General features: G+C 47.5%; 1 protein-coding gene across 2 annotated transcripts in view; it reads left to right on the top strand.

Annotated features, from left to right (window-relative positions):
- RUNX1 (RUNX family transcription factor 1) overlaps positions 1 to 22494 on the top strand; it is a 242881-nt gene that overhangs the window by 194055 nt on the left and 26332 nt on the right. For both annotated transcript variants that reach the window (XM_057696964.1, XM_057696965.1), the window contains one exon: positions 7819 to 8010. In XM_057696964.1, the coding sequence (XP_057552947.1) occupies positions 7819 to 8010 (192 nt within the window). The remainder of the gene's footprint in view (positions 1 to 7818; positions 8011 to 22494) is intronic.

Raw genomic sequence — 22494 nt, 5'->3', positions numbered from 1 at the left:
TTAGGGAGCTTGTAGCCCACTGGGCCTAGACAGACTGTAAGTAACATTAGTAAGTTCTATGGAGAAAACCAAAGGTAGAGGGTTAGGGACTGGCCAGGTTGGAGAGGGTTTGCAGCTTACACTGGGGTGTTCAGGAATTCCTCGGGGAGAAGATGAAATTCAAGCAAAGACTTAGGAAAAAATTGGAGAGATCTGGTCCACAGGTCTCTGGAGAATAAGTGTTCTGGGCAGGTGAAACAAACTGCAAAGGCCCTGAGGCGGGCATAAAGGAGCCGTAGCAATGTAGCCAGTATGGCTGGAGCAAAGTGGGGAATTCAAACTGTCTGCCTTCTAGTCTAGAAAGTAGGCTTAGCAAAATGCCAGGTGGCCTCTAAATATATACTTTGTGCCATGTGAGAGGCCTCTGTAGGACCATGGTTGGGAAGACCCAGATTAGGGAAGTCCCGTGCTCAGGTAGACTCGGGCGTCACTCACCTGTTGCCACCTGCAAGAGAACCAAAGCTCTTCTCAACCAAAGCCATTGCTGTCCCTGTTGGTGATTCTCCTGGGGTAAAGCAGCATGTCTGTAGAGTCCCTAAGTCAGCAGAAACCCATGGTCTAGGAAGTGGTGGCATCCTAGTAGATTTTCCCCACTGGCTGGGTATGATTTAGAAGGAGCGTGAGCAAGGGGAACAGAAGCCCAGCATAGGTCTTGTGGGTGAGGCTGGGGTGGGGGGATGAGACAGTTCCACCGGTAGGATAATGGACATTAATCTCAGCCTTACATTCCTCTGGCTGCTAGTGGGAAGGGGCGGGCAGGGGACCAAAGAGCATCATCATTTTCTAACCAATAAGAGACGCAGGAAAATGAGACCCTGGATTAAGGTTCAGCAGAGTGGTTTTCTTCCCAGCTGCAGCCCTTGACAACCTGCTAGCAGGTTTTAAGGTGAGTTTAATGGCCCACTCCCTCTGGGCGCAGCCTTTGGGCCATGATGGGGAAGGGGCAAAAACAGCATGGGATGTCCCAGCCAGTGGGTACCAGGAAAGGCTCGGTGAAGGCTTGAGGGGTGAAAAGGAAGGATCTGTGAAAACTGATGTTTAAGGTCATTCGTAACTATTCAGAGGGCCACAGATGAAACAGCAGGACACAAAGGGAGAGTGAATTCTCAGGATGCCTTGTGCAAAGCTGCCAGCCACCAGCACACGCAAGGGGTAGGGCAGGCCGGGTAGAAACCCAGGTTCAAGATAGAGCTCTAAAGATCAGTCTGATGGCTCCTAAAGGCCAGGTATGTGCCTAAAAAAAAAGAGACAGAAAGAAAACTCTGAAAGTCCTAATGTCACATGAAGTGGTTCAGGAAAGCCCCTGCTTAGAGTCGTCCGACAGGAACCAGTTGAGAAGAATCGCTGCCGATGTAATTGCCGTGAATGCTTTTAGAGCCCCTCACAGTAATCCATCTTAGTCCTTTAATTCCAGGCTTGCAGATAAGGAGGCTGAGGGATGAAGAGACTTGCTCTTGTCCACAGGAAAGTTGGGTGGAAAAGCAGATTTAAGGTGGAGAGTTATTAACGTCCAGACTGGCAGTCCCATTTCCCTGGTGCCATGCTGTTCCTCTTGGAGAGAGAAGGATTATAGCATCTGCAGTAGCACCCCATCCTTGTGGCAGCTCAGATGTCTTAGCCGCTGCATTTCTGGGATGGACTAATAGGGTCCACGGAACCCTTTTCTACTGTTCCCCAAAGTCTTTCCCTGGATGGCAGGACAGAAGTCGCTTCCTACTTGAGAATCCTGGGTTCCCCTTAAAGATCTGCCTGATTATTGCAACAGCGACTCACAGAGTCATCTCAGGGATGGTGGGAGAGAGACGGTCGCAACCCACCTCTCTAGAGGCTGAGTTTTGGCATTTTCAGCCTCTCCGTACAGAACACTGAAGAATTTAAACTGTTTTGTTTAAAGACCACAAAATAGTTATCACCAAAACAAGGCCATCACCCAGTGTCCATGGACACTTAGTCTAAACAGTTCTGGTATATTTGGTGTTTTAGTTTCCAGCCCACGGCAGATGAGGAGCACTTTGGAAGCATGTGCACCACAGGGAGGAGTCACTGGCATCACACCCACGCTCCCAGGGTGGTGCCTGAACCAGCAGTCTCAGCATCACGGGGACCTTATTCTGAACTCCCCATGCCTCCCTGCCAGGATGTCCGGGTGATTCTGATGCCCTTGCAGATGTGTGAGACCCAGCTCTCCGCCAGGGGTTACCCCACGGCTCTGGCTCTCTTCTGTTCTAAGGACGCGCCGGGAGCAGAAGTGGGATTGTAAAGGCAGAGTGCGAACCATGCAAGTGCCCGGGGTCCCTGTGCTGCACAACCACAGGACGCTGTGTGCCTCTTCTCTCTGTTCATGGAAATGGGTATTTCTAGGTACACGGAGCGTGAGGTGGGAGGGGGAAGGTTGAGGGAGTGGGTGTATTTTCAGACCTGCCCTCTTTCTCCAGTTGGCTGTGTGAGGTTGGGTGCATGACATAACGTCTCTGAACTTCGCTCCCACATGTAGGTTAAAAGATGAGGCTAGTTTCTCCAGCTCTTGTCCAGTTCGGAAGGATTCCAGCCTGTTCCAGTGCTGTTCTCTAAGCTTAACAACATGGGAGGAGATGGGGGGGACGTTAGGCTACCCATGTGTGTGTAACGTTGGATGATATGTAAACATGTGTGATAATATGTATTCTAGTACAGTAACATGTATCAGTATATATTTTATATCCTATCATATACTGTGTATATAATATACATAAAATCTATATATAATCTCTGTTTATAACTATATGTATAAATCTATGTGTATATAATCTATACACAATATATAATATGGGACAGTATTTACGAACATTTAGTTAGCCAGCAGATGGATAGGTTTGCAATTAGGAAGGTTTATTTCACCTGCAAGGTGCTCTGAGGAAGGATCACATCCGCGTTCAGTACCATTGCTTTAAATGGTACTGACGACTCCAGAACCCAGAAGTCAGAGTGTTAAACCAGGAAACACACGTTGGTTTCTTTTCCCTAGTCATAAAGAATAGCAAATTAAAGAAAGAGATATCAATGTTTTTATATCCAGATACATGTCGTTAGTATCAGACTGATTGGCAAACATCTTTTGAAAAACATATATCCTTTTAGAAGAATCACAATGAGATAGATAGATAGATGATAGATAGATAGATAGATAGATAGATAGATAGATAGATAGATAGATGATAGATAGATGATAGATAGATAGATAGATAGATAGATAGATAGATAGATAGATATGTATATACACACATATATAGATAGATATCTTTTTGGTCTTATTTTGCATCGATTTTTCTCAACTGCTCATCATGACAGTGCTTTGAGTGTACACCTTTTCTAATTTGTCTGCTGAGAATCTGTCAAGAAAACCAGTAAACTCATATCAGAAACATGGACTAACATGTTGATCATCAGGAAATGATTCTCTCCAACCAGAACTTGCCAAGAAAAGGTGACAACTTAGCCTTACCTGTTTTCTTTCATAGGAGATTATGTACAGACAGTCCCTGACTTAGGATGGTTGTACTTACAATTTTTCCACTTTATGATGGTGTGAAAGCAATACGTATTTGGTAGAAACCGTACTTCAAATTGTGAACTTTGATCTTTTTCCGGGCTGGTGACGTGTGGTGTGATGCTTGTGTGATCAGCCGTGCCATCTCAAGGATCAGCAACAACTGATATACTCACAACCGTTCTGTACTCAGATGACAGTTGTGTTTTTCACTTTCATTATTCAATAAATGACTTGAGATAGTCAACACTTGATTATAAAATAGGCTTTGTGTTAGATGATTTTGCCCAACTGTAGGCTAATGTAAATGTGCTGAGAACATTTAAGATAGGCTAGGCTAAGCTAAGATGTCTGGTGGGTTAAGTATTTTAAATGCATTTTCAGCCTATGATAGTTTCAATTTAGGATAGATCTATCAGAACATTACCCCATTATAATTCGAGGATGATCTATGTTGTATCTGTGGCTGTATATTACTTACAGCCACAGATTAACAATGGTTTCTTGAAAAAGGCACTTCATTTGGCAGTGAAATATGCATACCTATTCAGCCTAGTTTTTATAGCAGAAAACTGAAAGCTGATCTCATTATCCATCACAAATATCCTAACATTTAGGGATGCCCGTTGGTCACCCATTCTGGAAGACGGCAGGACATATGTCTTTGGAATGAAGAAGTAAAATTTAGCGGATGGAATTAATTTGTTTTTATTCTTTTTGTTTGTTCTTTTGGCTTTGTATAGTTTTGCATATATACAAAATTCTAATCAGGTACTTTTTCAAAAATGTGAAAATAGTAATAGAGAAACATAATTTAGGATCTTTTTCAACTCTGCTAAAGATTCAGTAAGATGTCCCAGCATGAAATCTTGAGGTAGCCACTATTTTCAGGACCACCATGTAAACACACACAGTTGACTTCCAACATGTTCAAAAAGCCAGGCTCCCAACATGCGTGTGTTTTAGACTTTATTGTTTAATTCTACCAGAAGGTTTGATCCGGGGTTGAATTCCCTGCTGCCCTCTGAAGGAGGAGTCAGTAAGAAAAAAGAAAAGTGAATTTGATAGTGGACATTTTCCATACCCCTGTATTTAAAATTCAGGCAGCAAATTGACATTTTAATTGCACACAGATACAGGAAACTGGAGACATAAAGCATTCATTTTCCTCAGCTTGAAAGTTTATATCGGAAGCTTCTATATTTCACGCAAAATATTGCTCTTTGGCACATGAAATCTGATGGTTTCAGAAAAGAGGAATTAAGTCTCCCTTTGATCTAGCTTATAAATGCATCAGAACCACACCTTTAATATGATAACGCTTCTTATTTCCCCCATGCCTTGGTGTTACAGCTCTCTCATACTAACAGTGAGCAAGGGGCTCAGGGTTCCCTGGAAGGGCAGTAATGCTCTTACCTATGCCCAGCATCACACGTGGGGAGGGTGTGGGATGAACTATCACCCCCTCCTCCGGCATTAAACTCAGCCCTGCGACTCTCAGGGCTTAGGAAATAGCTTAGAGTGAAGAATTGTTTTCTCTGAGAGCTATGCCTGAACATTCCTGCTAAAGCAGACAGTCATCAGTTAATCTCTGTAAATGACTACGATTTTGGCAGGTGTCAGCTGGTGGAGAAATGGCTCACATGTTGAAACTTTTTCTTTTTAAGCATAGTGCGATGAGAGGGGTCTCATAAAAAAAGAATCTCACGTTGTGCCTGCCTGCAGTAGTGGCTTACCTGACATGACTTATTCCTGTTTGGGTTCTTGGTGGCACGTGGTCCCCAAGCTTGGTGGCTGAGGCAGACACAATTGAAGGCCTCTCTTCAAAGGCTGGCGGAGGCTCCAAAATGCAGAATGCCACGTGTTCAGAGTGGTCTGGTACATATCATTCCCCTGGATCACCCACTGTCCTTGACATGATGTTCTTCAAAAATGCCACTGGGTGCCCAAGGAATGTGAAGTTTTGAAATGGGTACAGAACCTGCTAGAAGCCTCTGCACCATAACTTTGCCAACTGGCATTCTTTCTGAGGTGGTAGAACTTTCCAGAATCATTTGTCCTGCCATCTACTCCCCTTGACTCCTAATACCAGGCATTAGGTTGTGGTAGGCATTTATTTATTTATTTATTTATTTATTCATTTATTTATTTATTTATTCATTTATTTATTTATTCATTTATTTATTTATTTATTTATTTTTGGCTTTGTGGCATGCGAGATCTTAGTTCCCCGACCAGGGATCAAACCCCTGCATTGGAAGCGCAGAGTCTTAACCTCTGGCCCACCAGGGAAGTCCCATGTTGGGCATTTAAAGGGCCGAATTATTATGCTCGGGATGGCTTTTGAGTTGCAGTCGTTTGCTCTTCTGCAAGAAAACTTCAGATTTTTCAGTCTGACCATCAGGAAGCCAAGGATGTGTCACATAGATAAGAGGAGGGAGGAGTCAAGGGAAGCTCCATCCAGAGACCACGAATGACTCCATGATTGACTGAAATAGAATGTTCTAGAAAAAGATGTTTTCATACTTCTGAGGGAAAGGGCTGACAGGGGTTGTTCCGGGACCTGGCCCCATGGCCTTTCGCCCACAAGGCCAGTGCTTAAAATACTCAGCCGGTAAGAGGCCTGTCACATGTGTGCTGGGCCCGCGTGACTCAGGCGGCTGTGTTCGGGCCGAGTGTTGTGGGCTGCAGGGCTGAATCAGAGTCCAGATTTGCCTTGGTGACACATGAAAAGAGCGAGCATTTGAACTACACAAATATTATGCTTAAGTATTTTTCCTCATCTCAGAGCGAAACAGGTCTTGTTCATGATAAAATCACTGCAGTATAGCGGGTCCTTTTTCTGGTCTGGAATTTGAGACGGTGTCAGCTGTGCCAAGGGGCCTGGCAGCAGGAAGAAACGGCAAACCACGGAGATTTGGAACCATCATACAAGTTATAAAATTGAATTTTATAATTGTAGCCATTGGGAGCTGGGCTAAAATGTACTTCTCCCTCCGCCCACTCCCTCCGTGGGCTAGGGGGCACGGAATCGAGGCGTCCTCGTTCTCACTGAGGATTGGGTTGGGCGTGTGAATGGACACTCGAGGGTGGCACCAAAAAGCCTGCTTCTCCACTCTTGTTTTGAGGCCACTCGACAATCCGGGGGGTGGTTTGTGAAACTGGTCGATGACTCTTTTTTCGAACCACCGGGGTGAGGAGGAGCAGGAGGGCAGCTTCTTTGAAAGAGGAATGAATCAGCCGAGCCCACCACCATCCCCGCCCCCACTGCCCCCCCGCCCCCCACCCCACCCCATGGCTGTATCAGTACATGGGAGCCTCAGCTCTGCTTGACGGGCCTGAGTCTCTAGTTTAAAGACATTTCAATGAAGGATTAAGGCTCAGTCCCCCTGGCCCTTCTCCAGTGAAAAGCCTCTGCTCCCTGCATCCTGGTGACAGAGATTTTGACGAGGAACAAGGCGAGGACACTTACTGTCTATACGGATGCTGAGGGGCCCCCCTGCCCGCCTTGGAGCCTGAGACCCCTGGGGAAGCTCGGCCAATCTGCTGCAGCCCCGTCTGGGCTCCAGTGGGCCCGGCCTGCTGGGAATCTTGGACTGGATGAGACCGAGGCTGGGGAAGTTGGCTTCGGGAAGAAAGGATGCTCGTGCAGAGCTTGCTAGCAGAGGAGAGCGGCCGAGGGCCCACCGGCCGCGGGGCCGCCAGTGCCCTGCGCTTAACAGGAAATCTGACCTCCTGGGGCTGTGGGTTTGCAGCCACACCTCATTTCCTGTTGGAAGGGGCACGCCACTGAGCTCCGGGGCTCACACTTTGCTGCCTCTGAAACCTGCCAGAGGTGGGGTGTGCAGTTGGGGCAGCTGTTGCGATGCCACTGGCAGGGCTCCTTTCCTGGCCAAGTGCCAACAATGAACGCCCCTCTTCTCCCTCCTGCCATCACCACTGCCACTGAGCCCCGTGTGCCCACCGTGTTGCGCCCAGTGGAGATGGGTGCAGAGGGGTAGGGTGGGTGCCGGGACCCAGTCTGGGGGAGCACCCAGTGACCAGTGTGACAGAAGGGGCCCCAGTCTGCTGTGGGGACAGCGGCCCCGAATCCCCACCGGGAGCAGCCAAATGTGCAAATCTCCAGCAGATGCACGTGGGGGGTGACGGGAGAGGGAGGGGAAAGACGAGGAAAGCCCGAATTTTAGCAAATCCACAGTACATTTTCTGATCTCTTGCCTCCCTCTCCCCTCCCCACCCCCTCCCCGCAATAGGACATCGTCAGAAACTAGATGATCAGACCAAGCCCGGGAGCTTGTCCTTTTCCGAGCGGCTCAGTGAACTGGAGCAGCTGCGGCGCACGGCCATGAGGGTCAGCCCACACCACCCAGCCCCCACACCCAACCCTCGGGCCTCCTTGAACCACTCCACTGCCTTTAACCCTCAGCCTCAGAGTCAGATGCAGGGTAAGTACCTGGATGGAGCCCGCTTCCCACCTCGCCCTCGGGCGGAACCCGCCCAGACCAATCATGGCTACTCCTCCACACTCCAGAGAGGGTGGTCCCTGGACCAGCAGCCTGGGAGCTTGTTAACCGCACAGTCTCTAGCCCGCCCCAGACCCACTGAGTCGGATCTACATTGTAACAAGATACCCAGATTGAAAGGCACTGCTCCAGAGGGTATAGACAGGATCTGGACAGATATATAGAAATACAGATTTGCAGATCATATCTTGAATTTTTTAAGTGTTAGCTTTGGCTAGGCTAATTTCTTACCTTCCTGGTCTTGAAAACACACACATATACATCAAACCAGGTGAAGGTCAGGATGTTTCAAGTTCTTACTGATTATCTGTGGGGTTTATATTTAATACACGTTCTTTTGAAAATATAAAGAAATAGGAGAAGTGTCTGGACGCCATCCCATCGAGGGTATTCATTGCAATTTGTAAATTTGCAATCAATAAAGAATGCGGGTTATCCCTCCTCCCACCGTGGGGTTAGCTGGCAATTGCAAAAACACTGTAAAATACAATAATTGCATAAAACCCACTGTGCCAAATTAGATAATACACAGAGTTCATTTACACTGTAGGAAGCACTGACGTCAATGATTATTTGCTCTGTGATACCATTTCAAATTTCCGAAATGCAGTCGTTTTCTCGGTGCCGTGCAGGACACAGCTGTGTACGATAGGGTCGCAGTAAGATTCCTTTCTCAAAGGAGCAGGCTTGTTTCACTCAAAGGAAGAGATAAGCAACACATCTGGGGGAAAGGGCAGGTGGCCAGGAGGGGACGCGCTCCTTACCCTCCTGGCACAGCAGAAATTAGCTTTCCCCGGGCGTTTTCTCTGTTTGAGTTGTATTGTGAGATGTGCAAGCATCCTAAGTCCTTTAGCTTTCTTTTGTGGTTACCGCTGTGGGGCTGGCAAAAGCCATGCCCACTCTTGCCCTCAGAGCCGGATGGCCCCTGCCAGTCACTCTCACAGTCATCGTTCTGGGGGAGGTTGTTTTATTTGCGTGGAAAATCCCCCGAGAACTCCTCCTGTAAGATGCTATGCAGGCAGCTGTTACGTGGTCTATCTGTACAGTAGCCCTTTTGTGGACAACAGAAACCTAAGCTTGATTTCGGGGGGCCGCCTCTCATCTCCCGTTTCATCTTTGGTGAATTTAAGAAGAGGTCCCATGAAACCATTGGTTTCCTGGTGCTTAATCATTGCATACTTATTCAAAATATGCATATTGATTTTTTTTTTTAATTCCAAAATGCAAGGGTGTGTGAGAACTTAGATCAAATGGCACATTAAGTGGGAGAGATGGGCTTGAGGGAAAAATGCTACTTTTCTTTTAAATAGAATAAAATTCTCCAGGAGATGACTGGATCTTGTGTCTAGGGCCATTTACACTCATTTATGTCACCTTCAGGATTCCATTTGTGACATCCAAGGGGAGACTTCTGTTCTCTTATTCTCTTATGACATAACTGACCATTTCTACCACTAGGTTGATAAAGGGATTTGCCTTTTTCTGTTGCTATTGGAACCAAAACTGTTAAGCCTTTTGAAAGGCAATGGAAAATTCAGCCACACGGGGGCAAGTGGAAATCGTCACCATAAATTCTGCTTGGTTTCAGTTTTGGTGAAGAGTGAAAAAGATCTGATTTCCCTCCTGGTCAGATAGACTCTCTTTACCAAAAAGAAAACAGCAGGGCAGGGGGCGGGGTGTTGAATTCTTGTCCTCAGCAGTCAGTAGCTCTCAGGCCTAGGCATCGCCATGGACGGGCATTCCTCAGCTCTTTGAAATACTGTACGCTTAGCAGCGTATCAGGTTTAACCCCCGTTCTTGTTCCTTTTAAAAACTTTTTACTCCTGCAACATCTAAATAATAATAACTTGCTTTTAGAGTGCCCTGGAGGCTTAGTTGCTACTCGAGAGAATGTGTTAACTATATCACTGATGTTCTTTCTTTCCAAAATATGATTTGCCGTTCAGAACGTCACTTGTAAAATGGTAGGAACAACCTTTAAAAAATAAGTATCTGGGAGATTTTCATGTAAAACTTGTTTTCCTTTCTTTTTTTCCATAAGAAAATGCTTTTTTACCCTCATCCTGTTTTGAGTAGACCCTTGGGATTTCTTTTTGCCTGAAATTAGAAAGTTAACAGGGATAACAGTAAAATCTCTTTCAGCCAGAACCTTCATTTTGTTCTTGATGGGTAGGAAAATGGTTATTTTCCCAGCTTAGCGCTAGAGCTTCTATATTATATTTAAGAAGATGCTTTATATAAAAATTCAGCATGTGTTTATGGCTCTCTTTGAAATGGCAGCAGTAGTTGGAAGAAAAACATCCCCAAAGTAGTCAGAGCAGTTTTACAGCAGTGCTGTACTGACGTGTGGATGTTTTCAGCCTGGCGGAGTTGTCAGCAGTTAGGGACTCGGAGAGATCATAAGTTGATAGGCTGATACACCCTGTCTTGCTAGGACTTCATCGGAGGGTCATGCCTGGCCCTTTAACTCCTTCAGTACAAAATCATGGATGTAGAATAATGCCACTATTTACCTAGAATCAGGTGTGCTTGAGAATCACTCAAAATAGACATCTCGAATGATCTGAAGCAGGGTACAGATGGAAAAGGGGGCCAGGTTGCCATGCCACCAAACCACTGTTTATTTGTTGAGGTTTCAGCTATAAAAGGGCTGAGGTTAATTTCAACTTCCTACTTCATCGGGTCTTAAAATTGAATAGAAAGCCATTTTGTCATGGCTACACGTTTAAGCAAGTCAGGACATCGTCATGAACTCCTACAGCCGAGTTTTAGCATTCTTTTACAGTCCCAGGAAAGGAAACTGATACATGTCCTTTTAAAAGATGGACCAGGGCAGAGTCTAGACAAACAGGGCGATGCTGCGAGTTCAGCCACACATCTGCCTGAGAGGTGGCTTCAGGCAACCCGAGGAAGTAATTTTAAGAATCTGACTCCTGATTTACCAAAAATGATGAACCACACTGAAGCTACATAACTCCCTCCTTTCTGGGAAAATGGAGACGGGGTGAAATCTACTGGTGCAGAAAACTGTCAAAACCATAGAAACTAAGAGGCCAGGTTTTGTTCTTGTGTGTTTTGCCGTCAACATCAAGACACAAGGTTTAACTCTTTAATTGGACCAGTTATGATCTATTTTGGCACAAGTCAGACCTTTTATATACATTGTGTTGTACCTGTAATCCTGTGGTGTGGTTTGTAGACAGAGAAACTGAACCTCCAAGGTTAACAATTGCCCACATCTCCAAGATGGGAAGTGAAGGACTTGGACTCAAACACAGACCTTTCTGGCTCCAAAGCCAGTGCTGGTGGCTGGCAGCTTCTCCCAGGCTCCCACTCTTGGATCAAGGATCGATTAGACACAGGGTTGACTGGTGTCAAGTAAAATGCCAGTCATCAAGAGGGAGATGGCAGCAGTACTGGGCTGGTCATTCACTCGGCAGTCCTGTAATGACTATGTTCTATTATCATTAGGTGTTTCTAATACTAACTTCAGGGCCGGACTCTGTGGTGGGCACCTCAGTAAATTCTCTCCTTTGGAGACATGTGCATTTGTTTTTAACGATGTGGAGAAAAGAAAACTGAACTCAGAATAATGACTCTCTAAGCATGAGTGAAGGAAGCATGCATGGGCAGGGAGAGGACTTCCCAGCTGCTCTGTTTACTTCATTGGGGCAACTGCCTAGCCTTCATGCATGAAAGAGTCTCTCTTGTGGGATCCAAGGACCAAGGCCTTCTTAACCTCCAAACCCTGGCAACATCTCATCAGCTTTCAGGAGGGTGGGTGCCTTGCTCTAAGACATCCCTATGGCCAGAGGGGTCTTGACCTCTTAAATCACCTCCTGATTTTTACTATTCCAAATGATTTTGTTTTGCTAGTGATTTACCCTACAAGTTAAAGCTACTTTGGAAACACCATTTTCCGGTGCTGTTGTCTGTGTCACTTTTTGAGATACTGAATCGACTTTCTTTCTTGGCTATACCGGGTTACTTATGTCAATCTTTATCAGCTGGATTGACAAAAGATAAAAAAAAAAAACAGCCTTTTCACGTTTCTGTAGGAGAGATAAATCCCCTTTCCAGCCTCAGGGGTAAAATATCAAAATGCACAACATCTCTTCCCTTCCCTTTCCTCTTTCTCTGTCTCTCTCCTTCCTCTCTCTTCTAGCAATTCTAGAAGTTCAAAAACAAAGTAGCGGGGGTGGGGGGGGCACGGAGGGGGCTGTTGGAATACCTTGGAGGTAGCGGCTACCATCAGTCAAACACCGGACATTCTTCTATGTAAATCTACAAATGGTCATGGTGACACAAAATATTCAGAGTGCCAGAAATCAACTTATAAGACATGCTCTGAACATGAAAAGGGAGTGATCTAAAAATAACTCTTATCTAGGTGTAGTAGAGTCTGAGAGCCTTTCAAGGTCTACAACAGCAGAATCTTACATGGAAAACAAGCCTGAATCAGGTGTTCCCATGAATAAATAGAAATAAATAAATGTAAGAAGGAAGGGAGGGAGGAAAGAACAGAAAAACAGTGGAATGGACGCAGAATGAAGAGCGTTCACGTGGAGTGTAAGCAGGTTGGTGGGCGATGCAACCCCATCCCCACCCCTCTTCTCACCTGCAGGCAGAGAGGTTACAGGTTACTAGAACTAGATGAATTGAGAGAACTAGAGGAATACTGGTACTGTTTTCCTTCTTCTTGGCTGATGCAACATGAACGAAGTTTAAGGAAAGCTTGAAAAGTTCAGCTAATCAATTTCATCGTAGACATTTAAAAAATGGGGATGAAGGATAGGGAGAAAGCGAAGTCTTTGTTTTTTCCTTTAAAAAAGGCCCTTAGGCCTTGGCTTCCTGGTCTGCCTGTGGCCTTTGTCGTGGCTTCTGTGGCTGCAGCGTGTCAGCTGCCCTTGCTTTCCATCTGCTGCCTGGAGTAACTTAGAGAGCGGTGCTCAGAGTGGCGGCTAGCCTTACGTTTCCTCCGCACTCTATTCATGGACTGCACGGTCACTGACACAGAACTCCCTTGAACAGCGCTGCTCCAAATGCCTGTGATGTATTTACAAGCACCTCTCAGCTAAGTACTTAATAAACTAGCCCTTCAAAGGAGCCGCCAACCTGGCGAGCTGTCAGTGCCCTAGTAATCATAAACCACGTTTTAGCGGGACCACATTTTCAGACCAAGTGTTTTCATGGATGTCGTTCAGGGTGATCAGACCATGCTTTCCGGAGCATGTTGTTAATGCCTGTGGTCATTTTTCCTAATTAGAGGAATGAAGGGTTCATTTTAGGGCTTGATTTTAATGATAAAATATTCCTTCCGTGGATTTGATATGTTCTGAAATGTTCCCTCATTCTTGTGATCTACGGACCAGCACACACTATACATACACACACAAATACACAAAAGTTTTGTTCAGAAGAGTAAGTTTTTAACAAAGCTGTAGTTGGAGCACTTATTTGATATTGATGGTACAACAGCAGGAAGGTTAAGCTGAAAAATCTCATGGCCAAGTTAGACAGCAGAGCCTGGTGGCTAAGAATGAGGGCTCAACAGGCAGACCACCTTGGCCCCAAACTGGCCTCTGCCACGTATTAATGTAGGAGTTTTGGCAAGCTGCTTAACCTCTTAAAGCCTCAGTTTCCCTGTCTGCAAAATGGGAGTAATAAGTATACTTGGAGATCCTAGAACCACTGTGAAAGGTGAGGCAGTGGGCGTGAGAGCCAGCCCATGGGCAACACCTAGTAACTGTGGGCAGTGATGATCAGCAGCACCTAGCCAAGTGTATTAAGCTTCCTGTGGCTGCTGTAACAAATTACCATGAACTTGGTGGCTTAAAACAATAGAAATTGATTCTCTTACAGTTCTGGAGGCCAGGATCCAGAATCAAGGTGCCATACTCCCTTTGAAGATCTCAGGGAAGGATCCTTTCTCGCCTCTTCCAACCTTTGGTGGCTCCTAGGATCCCTTGGCTTGTGGCTGCATCACTCCAGTCTCTGCCGCTGTCATCACATGGCCTCCTCCTCTGTGTCACCTCCCCCTCTGTCTCTAAAGACACTTGTGATTGGCATAGCTCCCCCCTCAGGCTAACCCAGGATGACCTCATCCCAAGATCCTTCACTTAGTTACATCTGCAGAGACCCCCTTTCCAAATAAGGTCACGTTCACAGTTTCATGGGTCAAAACATGGACATACCTTTGCAGGGCCACCATTCTACCCATTACACCAAGGTAGAAAGGATACAGGGCATCAGGTGAGTCCAGAGATAACTTTCCCTTGTCCACTCCCCCAGAATAGATATGATGGGTAGGTAGATGTGAACTCAGTGACTTATGCCTGAAAGCCTCAATCACGTCTTCTGGCTACTCTCACTTCGAACCATCATTTGCTAGAACTAGTATCATGGTACTTTTATTTCCCAGCCACAAGAATGTATGATTTTTTTTTTTCTACATGAGATCAGATATTTCTTAACATTTTCTAGCACACCTATGCTGATGGAACCAGAGAGCCCAACAGTGGTAGAGAAAGGGGGTCCTTCCTTGTACCATGAGAGCGATGAAAAGTAGGAGACAGGAGGGCTGGGTGCCTCTTGCCCTGGCCCCCAAAAGCCATGACATCGTGGCCGGGAGTAAGCACAGGGACAGAAGATGACACGGGAGACCACAGCCAGCCAGTTGGGACAGACTCAAGAATGTGACCGCCCGGAGCTCGGCATATCACTCTTGTTTTGAACAAGCTGCCTTGTTAAAAATGGCTTTATTGCAAGGCACTGTTGACCAGAAACCCATTGCGAAAGGCTAGCGATTTACTTTGCATCTCATAATCCCACATTTACAAATCACCCGAAGATAGCCTTTCACATTTGGATATTTAAAAACGAAACTTTGACTGTGGCCGTGAAGTAATATCAAAGTTTACCAAAAGTTTGTACCAAGAGAGGGGCAAACAATAGATGCTGATACGGAAAGAAAAAAAAAAGGCTCTGGTGAAAAAACGACCCATTGTGGTTTTTTGTCAGTTATAGTTCTCCAAACGGAGTTGGTTTTGCTCATTTGAATTGTTTTTCCTCACATCATGGAACAGAAATGCAGGCCCTCTGTGATTCAGTTACTTTAGTGCTCCTGAAAATTTAACATGGGTGATTTAAATAATGTTGAGGAACTGTAATTACGGCTCTCTTCCCTTACTTCCCTCTGACCCTCAGAGCACTGCAGCCTGACTTTTAGGGGGAAGATGTACAGAGGCAGGGGGGTTCTCAACTTTTCAGAGCCACCTCAGTGTATATTTGTATTATATTTTCACATTTTACTCGCAAAGCCTTAGCCCTACATGAGCTTTCTTATTACTGAACAATTGCTTTCAAAGCCTTAGAACAGCTCAATTGTTATGGAGATTAAAGATCCCTATTGCAAAACTCCTGTAAATAAAATCTTCACTGACAAACCTGGTTTCCTAGCATAGACTTTTCTTCCATAATCTCCTCTGGCAGAACATTTGATGTTTTGATACGAGAGATTCGGTTACAGCCACAGTAAATAAAATAATAATAATTTAAAAAACAGTATAGAACTCACCCTGAAAACAAACATTGGCCAATCATGTTTTTTTTCTGTTTGGGCACTCCTGATGAGTGACAGGGGGAAGAAAATGGAATGTGCCAATTCTTATCCAGTTGACTTTTCATTATCGAGCTATGGAAAGTCTTTAGATTGAGTGCTAGCTAATTCAGACTCTCCCAAATGGCACAGAATATAACATTTACTGTTTAAAAGAAATAAGCTTCTCAAGGGAAAACAAAACCATGGCACCAAACCCCTGAATGAGCCCTGGGCAGGAGAGACAGTCATTGGGCGGAAAAGACAGTCCTTTCTTCCAGACACAGGCTCAAGCACCCACCATGATTTCACACTACCTAAGGGTCAGGTTTAGGGTTAAGAATATTCCAAGTATTATTGCAAGACTAGGGAAAACATCCTTCAGTTTTAATCAGTAGCAAGAGTTAACTGTCCCTTTTGTAAAGGTGGTTCTCCTCCTTAAGATGGGACCCCCTGCTTTCCCACCTGGAAGAAGGGTGGACAAGAAGGCAGAAGAGGCAGTGGGGGACCCTGACCAGTGCATCTCATGTCACTTAACAGTTCGTGAAACCTGAGCATTAAGGTACACAGCATCACGGACTGAAATAGGGCTTATTTGTGCACACCACTGGTCCCCCACCCAGTGTCACTGAATCTGAGCCTCTATAAGTCCGTATTATCAGGTCTGGCTAACAGGATTTGGGTCCTTGCAGTGGGGAGCTCAGTCCTTCTGGGAGCGTGAAGGAGATGCGCTATGGTCCTTCAGATCTGGCATTTGGCTGTGACCACGCAGATGCTGTAAGAGCAGGGCATCCCTAGGGAAGGCCTGTGAGGCAGGTCTCTGAGGAGCCCAGGAGAGTCAGTGCTACCCTGGGTGTGAGCAGCTCACCCATCGGGGGCAGTGAAGTCTCCCGGATCTGTAACTTGCTGGTTCCTGCTGCAGAAGAAGTTCTCTTTGCCCCACACCTTTCTGTGCCCAACCCAAGTCATCCCAAGGCCAGATCAAAGAGCTTAGGCGGTGCCAATTCCTCCTTGCATCTCGGGAAGGGCTACAAACATACACTTGCTTGGGAGGTTTTAAAAGAATATCTCTGGGTAAAAAGGCAGGAAGAAATAACCCGACTCGTGATTGCAGCTTGTAGGTCATACAAGGAAGTGAACATGATTGTTCTATTACATCTCCTGGGGTTAGCGCACAGTTGCGGGCACTCATGCTCCATTAGTGCATCTCTCTGTCCGTATCAGATGGCAGATTATATGATGATAAAGTTATTAAAATATCTGTAAAAGTCAGCACAAGCTCAAGGGCTCGACTTGGCATTGCTGCCCATCAGGCAACTTATTTGGGTCGTCCCTCTCGGGGTCTGTTCACCTTCATCCGCACTTTGTTGTGAATTGCCTGCTATGTGGAACAACCGTCATTGCCCAAGTTGTAAGCCGTGCTTCTGTTGGTCATCCACCAGGGCTGGGATCTTTGGGATGAATGAGGAAGCTTTTGAAAAGTGCAGGTCCTCCTCCCAGCTTTGAAACTGCAGCGTATGTCTGTGATCGGGTCTATATCTGGGTTGTTATTGGAGCCGGGGCCACTGCAGAATGACGAGGACATTGCCTGGGTCACACGTTTACTGAAGACAGTAACAAGATAATTATGGCTCACGTGTCTGGAATGACTGATGTTGTTGGTTCATTGAATCCCCACCACCAGTAACGCATGAGGTGTGCGGCGGGGTCCTGAGGGTCCTGCCTGCCGTGCCCACTCAGGTGCTGGCAGCCACATGAGTCCTAGCCCCTCACCTACCATGAAAGCCATTAACAAGGCAGCCCTAACTCTAACAGGCTGTAATTCAGGGTAGGTTCTGCGGCTTTCAGGGATTAACGCCTGATGTTCTCAGGAAGCCAGGAGGGATGTCCAGAGCCCCCCACTCTGCCCCCTGATTAAGAGGCCCTCCCTTTTTTTTTTTTTTGGTAATATTTTTGCTGTGTGGCTGGGCTTTCCGAGCCACCATATGTTGCTATATGGGAGAAGCCATTGCCCAGACGTGGATCTGTTTAATATGATTTTCCACAAATTACAAGGTATGACTTTAGAATTGGATTTGTGCAAAATTACGGATGGCCAATTCAGGTGGAAGGGAGAGGAAATCTTGTTATTCTTATTCCAGAATCTCTTCCCGATTTCCTCATTTGATTCTTTCACGCCTTGTGGGGAGGGCCACGGGGGGAGATGCCTTAGAGAATCTATAAGAAATTTCTCTTATTTTTCAAACGTTCTCCCTGGTCGTCCGTGGGAGCACACAGTGGGCCGCAGATGTCAAAGTGGAATGCCGGTTCTTCTGTCCATCTATCCCGTCAGTCGGGATAGAGCCGCTCCTCCCACCTTACCATCAGAAGGGACTCATAAAAATCATGGGAACCCCCAGAATGCAGTATATGAGGAAAGCAGAGTGTGGATCCATAGATTAATGCTAAGATCTATGTGGATATAGTTAATGGGAATTCAAATCCCAGGTTGGCCACTTCCTAATTAGGTGACCTTGCAAGAGTTACTTTAGCCCTGTGCACCGCTGTTCCTCATCTGTAAAATGGGCACGAAAATGATGGAGAGTTGTGAGGATGAACTGGGTTAATATGCGTAAAGCACTGGATGCCTGGTGTGCCGTATTTACGCCCGTTACCGCATGAACTCATCACAGGGATTGAGAGATACTTTTGTCAAGTATGTAGCATAGAGCCCGGTACACTTTAAATGCTCAGTAAGTGGTCAGTGTTATGCTTTTTACTATTATTGCTATTGTCTACTCTTGTTGGTGGCATTGGTGCATCACCAGGGCGTTGCACGTCCGTCCTCTCCTAGGAGCCACACAGCTGCTCTGTGATAATGACCTTCCGTGTCCCCTTACTTCCAGGCGTGATGATAGCCCTGGGGTGGACAAGGGCAGGGGTTATTTTAGTGTTGTCTTTGTTCAAGTTCGGTTTTCTTGGGTAAACTAACAGGAGAGCACACACCCACTGCTCCACAGGGTCAGATGGGGATGGAAGATTGTTACAGTTGAAAGGGACCTTGAGTGTCTTTCTGGAAGCCCTTCATTTCACTCATGAGGCACCGAGGCCCAGGGAGCATCAGTGATTGGTCCACTTGAAGACGGACCTGAACTCCAAGTCCTGAGGCTCCTGGTCCAGTGCCCGTCCTACTGGCCTGCTGTCCCTCTGCCTGGGGCGGGGGCAGAGGGATGCACAGAATGTGGGCTCTGCTGTCAGTACAGAGGGCGTATCAGGACATCTACTCCTGCTCTGCCTCTCACCGTCCTTCTCGATGGGAGGATGGGTCCCCATGGTTCGATCTGGTATCACGCGCCTCTTTGTGTCTCCATCTTTGCGACGTTGAATTTCATACTGAAGCAGTAGGGGTTTTTTTAAAAGGCACGGATGGGACACCCATCTCAAGGCCTCCCTCTGTCCTTCCCAGCCCCACCAAGTGTCCCCAACCCTGCTCCAAGGTGGGGGCGGGGGGAGGACAGCTGCAGGGAGGTTGACAGGACGCTCCGTGACCACAGGGCCCACACTGGAAGCAGTCGGGGTGACCCCTGACCTGTCCCTTTACTTGCATGAATCGGACGCATTCAGAGGATGTGAATGGTCGGCCTCTTCGGCATTTTGAACGAACCGTCTACGAGAGGATTTCTTTGAACCGCGTTTCACCCTCCTGTGTGATTGGAAGTAAATACCTCCCTGTGCTGATTCTGCCCACAAGCCCGGGCCTTGAAAGCCTGCTTGCGGCCTGAGCTATTGGGCTGAAGCAGGCCAGCAAACAGGTGTGGGGTGAGAGGGGCCAGGGCCGCAGCCACAGCTCTGGGAATGTGGCGGGGGGGTGGGGGAACTCGGGCTGAGCAGCGGTCCCCTCATCCCAGGTCAGGAGGCTGTCAAGTCCATGCCCTTCACTCCCCGCACAGTGCATGGCAGTGAGGGCCCGGGCACCCGGCCAGACCCTGGCATCCCTGCAGTGGCCACACCCTTGTTGGTGAATTCAGGGCCAAGGGCACGAACGGCCAGACCAGAGCCACCCAGGACTGTCACAGGAGTCCCACGAGTGGAGACCAGATGCGTTTCTGGTGGCTTCTGGGCTCCCTTCCTGGGCTGAGACTCTGTGACTCAGCAGCTGCCTCTCCTAAGTGAAACTTACTTTAGAGTCGATGGGAGAAATGGGGACCTGAGGCCCTGCACCGACTCGCAGCACCGACCTGTCATCTCCTCCTCATCTCCCACAACTCAGGGCTCTCGGAGCATCCTGACCACCTGCCCAGGGCGCTGGACTTAGGGCTTTGAAGATCACAGGCTCCTAAGGAACAGATAAGAGGAGGAGGCCAATAACGGACCTTTTGCTCCAAGAAACCAATCCATTCAAACAGCATTCAGTGGGGTTGTAAATTTCCTCTCAAGGGTGATGATTTCCTGATTTAGGCGGTTCTTACAGTGACTCTGAACTTGTGACCACTGGAGATGAGTAAATCGGAGAAAGCTAGACCAGAAGGAAATGGTAGCCCCCTCATTAGCTAGAGGAGACGTTGGAAGCCCAGAGAGGTTAACTGACTTGCTGAAGGCCACACAGACGGCTCTCATATTGGAGCGTCTCTGCCTCTGCCTCTGCCTCTCCTGCCCAGCTTGAACACATTCTCAGTATTTGGATAGAGCAAGGCGAAGCTTCCCGAGCAGTCCCTTCAAAACAGCACTTAGGAAGAAAAAGGGGCCGTTGGAACAAGATAGGGCAAACACCAGTGTGCCTCTGTGCGCTGCTCCACCCTGTTTCTCATCTTTATATTACCAAAAAAAAAAAAAAAAAAAAAGGCTCAAATAACCCAAACAGGCAGGGTCTGATCTGCAGACAGTCTGCAGGCATCCGCCCAAGAAACTGCCGGTCGGCTGGTCCATCCTCCTCTGATTTATGTTGTGTGTGCTAAGCCTTAAATTGTTGAGACTCTGGCTGGCTGCAGTGGTATTACTGGAGGGTTGGTGCATGTTTTCGGCTCACAGAGCTGGCTCTGGGACTGGAGGTGCTGGCCCCGAATCAAGTCCAATCTCACACCTGTCTGAGACAATGAGGGCCTTGTTAGACGCATCTCCAGCCCAGGCGGCTTACGCTGCTTACTTTTCACATTCAGAACAGCGAGGGGAGGGGGCTCTGGGGGCCTGGAGAAGCCAAGGCGAGCCTGGGACATGCTGGGGTCGCCGCCTCCCTTGCCCTCTTCTCCTTCCTCTCCCCCCCAACCCCCCACTTTATAAACCTTTCCTTATTTTTGGAAATTAAAAAAACAAATAAACAATACCAACAGTAGCCCTTTTATGAAGGAGAATTCCTTACTGCAAAACAAGGAGCTCGGGGCCTGTTGGAGAAGGAATTCACGCACCACCTGAGCTGAGCAAGGCGGTGGGGATGCGAGGTGCCTAGCTAGGGGTGGAGCCCCCCAGCCAGGGCTGACACTTGAGCTCTTCCCACGGGGTCTTCTCTTCCTGGTTTCCCTTCTGTTGCTGACGTGTCAGGGGCTGGAGCAGAAAGCAGAAGAACTTTGTCCTTAGCTCTGTCCTTATCCACAGACTGTTCCATCCCAGTTCAGCCCTCCTGTCCCTTGTCATCAACAGAGAGGACAGAGCCGGCCACCAGCACTTAAGTCTGCGGACCTTTTGCAAGTCCAGTTCTCCCAAGACCCTAACTCCAGGTGGCCCCTGGGCAGGACCTCTTCTGGGTCAAGGTTGGAGCCCCTCAAGGCCAGTAGCTCCAAGGACTCATTATTTGGTCAAAGCCGTCCTGAAATGACTTTCTCTTCATAGGAATGCATGATGTAAAGATCCATAGGACAACAGTCCAGAAAGGAGTTGTCCAGTTATAAAAAACCACCCCTTTCTGCAAGCCCTCCCACTGGGGAGCCCGTGCAGGAGCCCCGCGTGGTTCCACGCCCGTGGAGCTGTCACGTCTTGGGGGCTCGGGTAGCCCACACCTCCCAGCCCCCTTCTCTATAAGCAAGGCTCTTACCTGAGCTGGGAGGCATTTGGGCACCAGTGGTCACTCCATCCTGCTTATTCTCCAACAAGAAACAGGCGGCCCCACCCTCCTCACCTGCAAACTCTGTGTCAGCACTAAGGCCCAATCTCGTCACCTCAGCCTCAGAGACATAGCAGGGTAGAACTGAGACCTAGGACTTAGCTGAGGGGAAGTGGGGCCCGGCTGTTTTCTTAGTATCAATCACTTTTAACTAGTACTATCTCTATATGAATATCAGCCAACGTCCCGAAAGGGACAAAAGAACAACTTTTCAGGGACAGCAGAGTGAGGCCTGTAAACGGCAACAAGTGATGGAAGATCTGGGAACGTCTGGCTCCCCTCCAACCTGGGTTTGATTCCCTTCTCTGTGACCTTGCATGTGACCTTGACAACACATATGAAGACACTGTGCAGTGTAGTAGGAGGTGGCATCGCTGCTGAGACCTTGGCCTTCAGGGAGTCTGGGATAGCGTTGCCAGCCACCCCTCAGGCTCCTCCTTGAGCCCATCCTGTCTAAAGACATCGCCTGTGGAGGAGGCAGATGTTACCACATCTGATGGCCACAGAGGGCCTGGTCCAGAAGTCAAAGAGCACCTCTACCACTGATTTCATAGCTCCCCTTCCAGCCGAGGCCCTGCCTTCTCAGGGCCGTAAGATGTTCCTCCCTAAGCCCACTGTGCTCTGAAATGACCAAAAGGCCAGCAGACGAGCCGGAGGGAGGCTGGGTCGTCAATGCTGTGAGCAGCTATCTTTTTACCCGCCTTTACTTCTGGGCTCTGAACACTTGTGGCCAGCC

This window comes from Hippopotamus amphibius, chromosome 10 (assembly GCF_030028045.1).
Source record: "Hippopotamus amphibius kiboko isolate mHipAmp2 chromosome 10, mHipAmp2.hap2, whole genome shotgun sequence".
In the NCBI taxonomy this organism is placed as follows: Eukaryota; Metazoa; Chordata; class Mammalia; order Artiodactyla; family Hippopotamidae; genus Hippopotamus; species Hippopotamus amphibius.
This window is presented reverse-complemented; position numbering and strand designations above follow the sequence as displayed.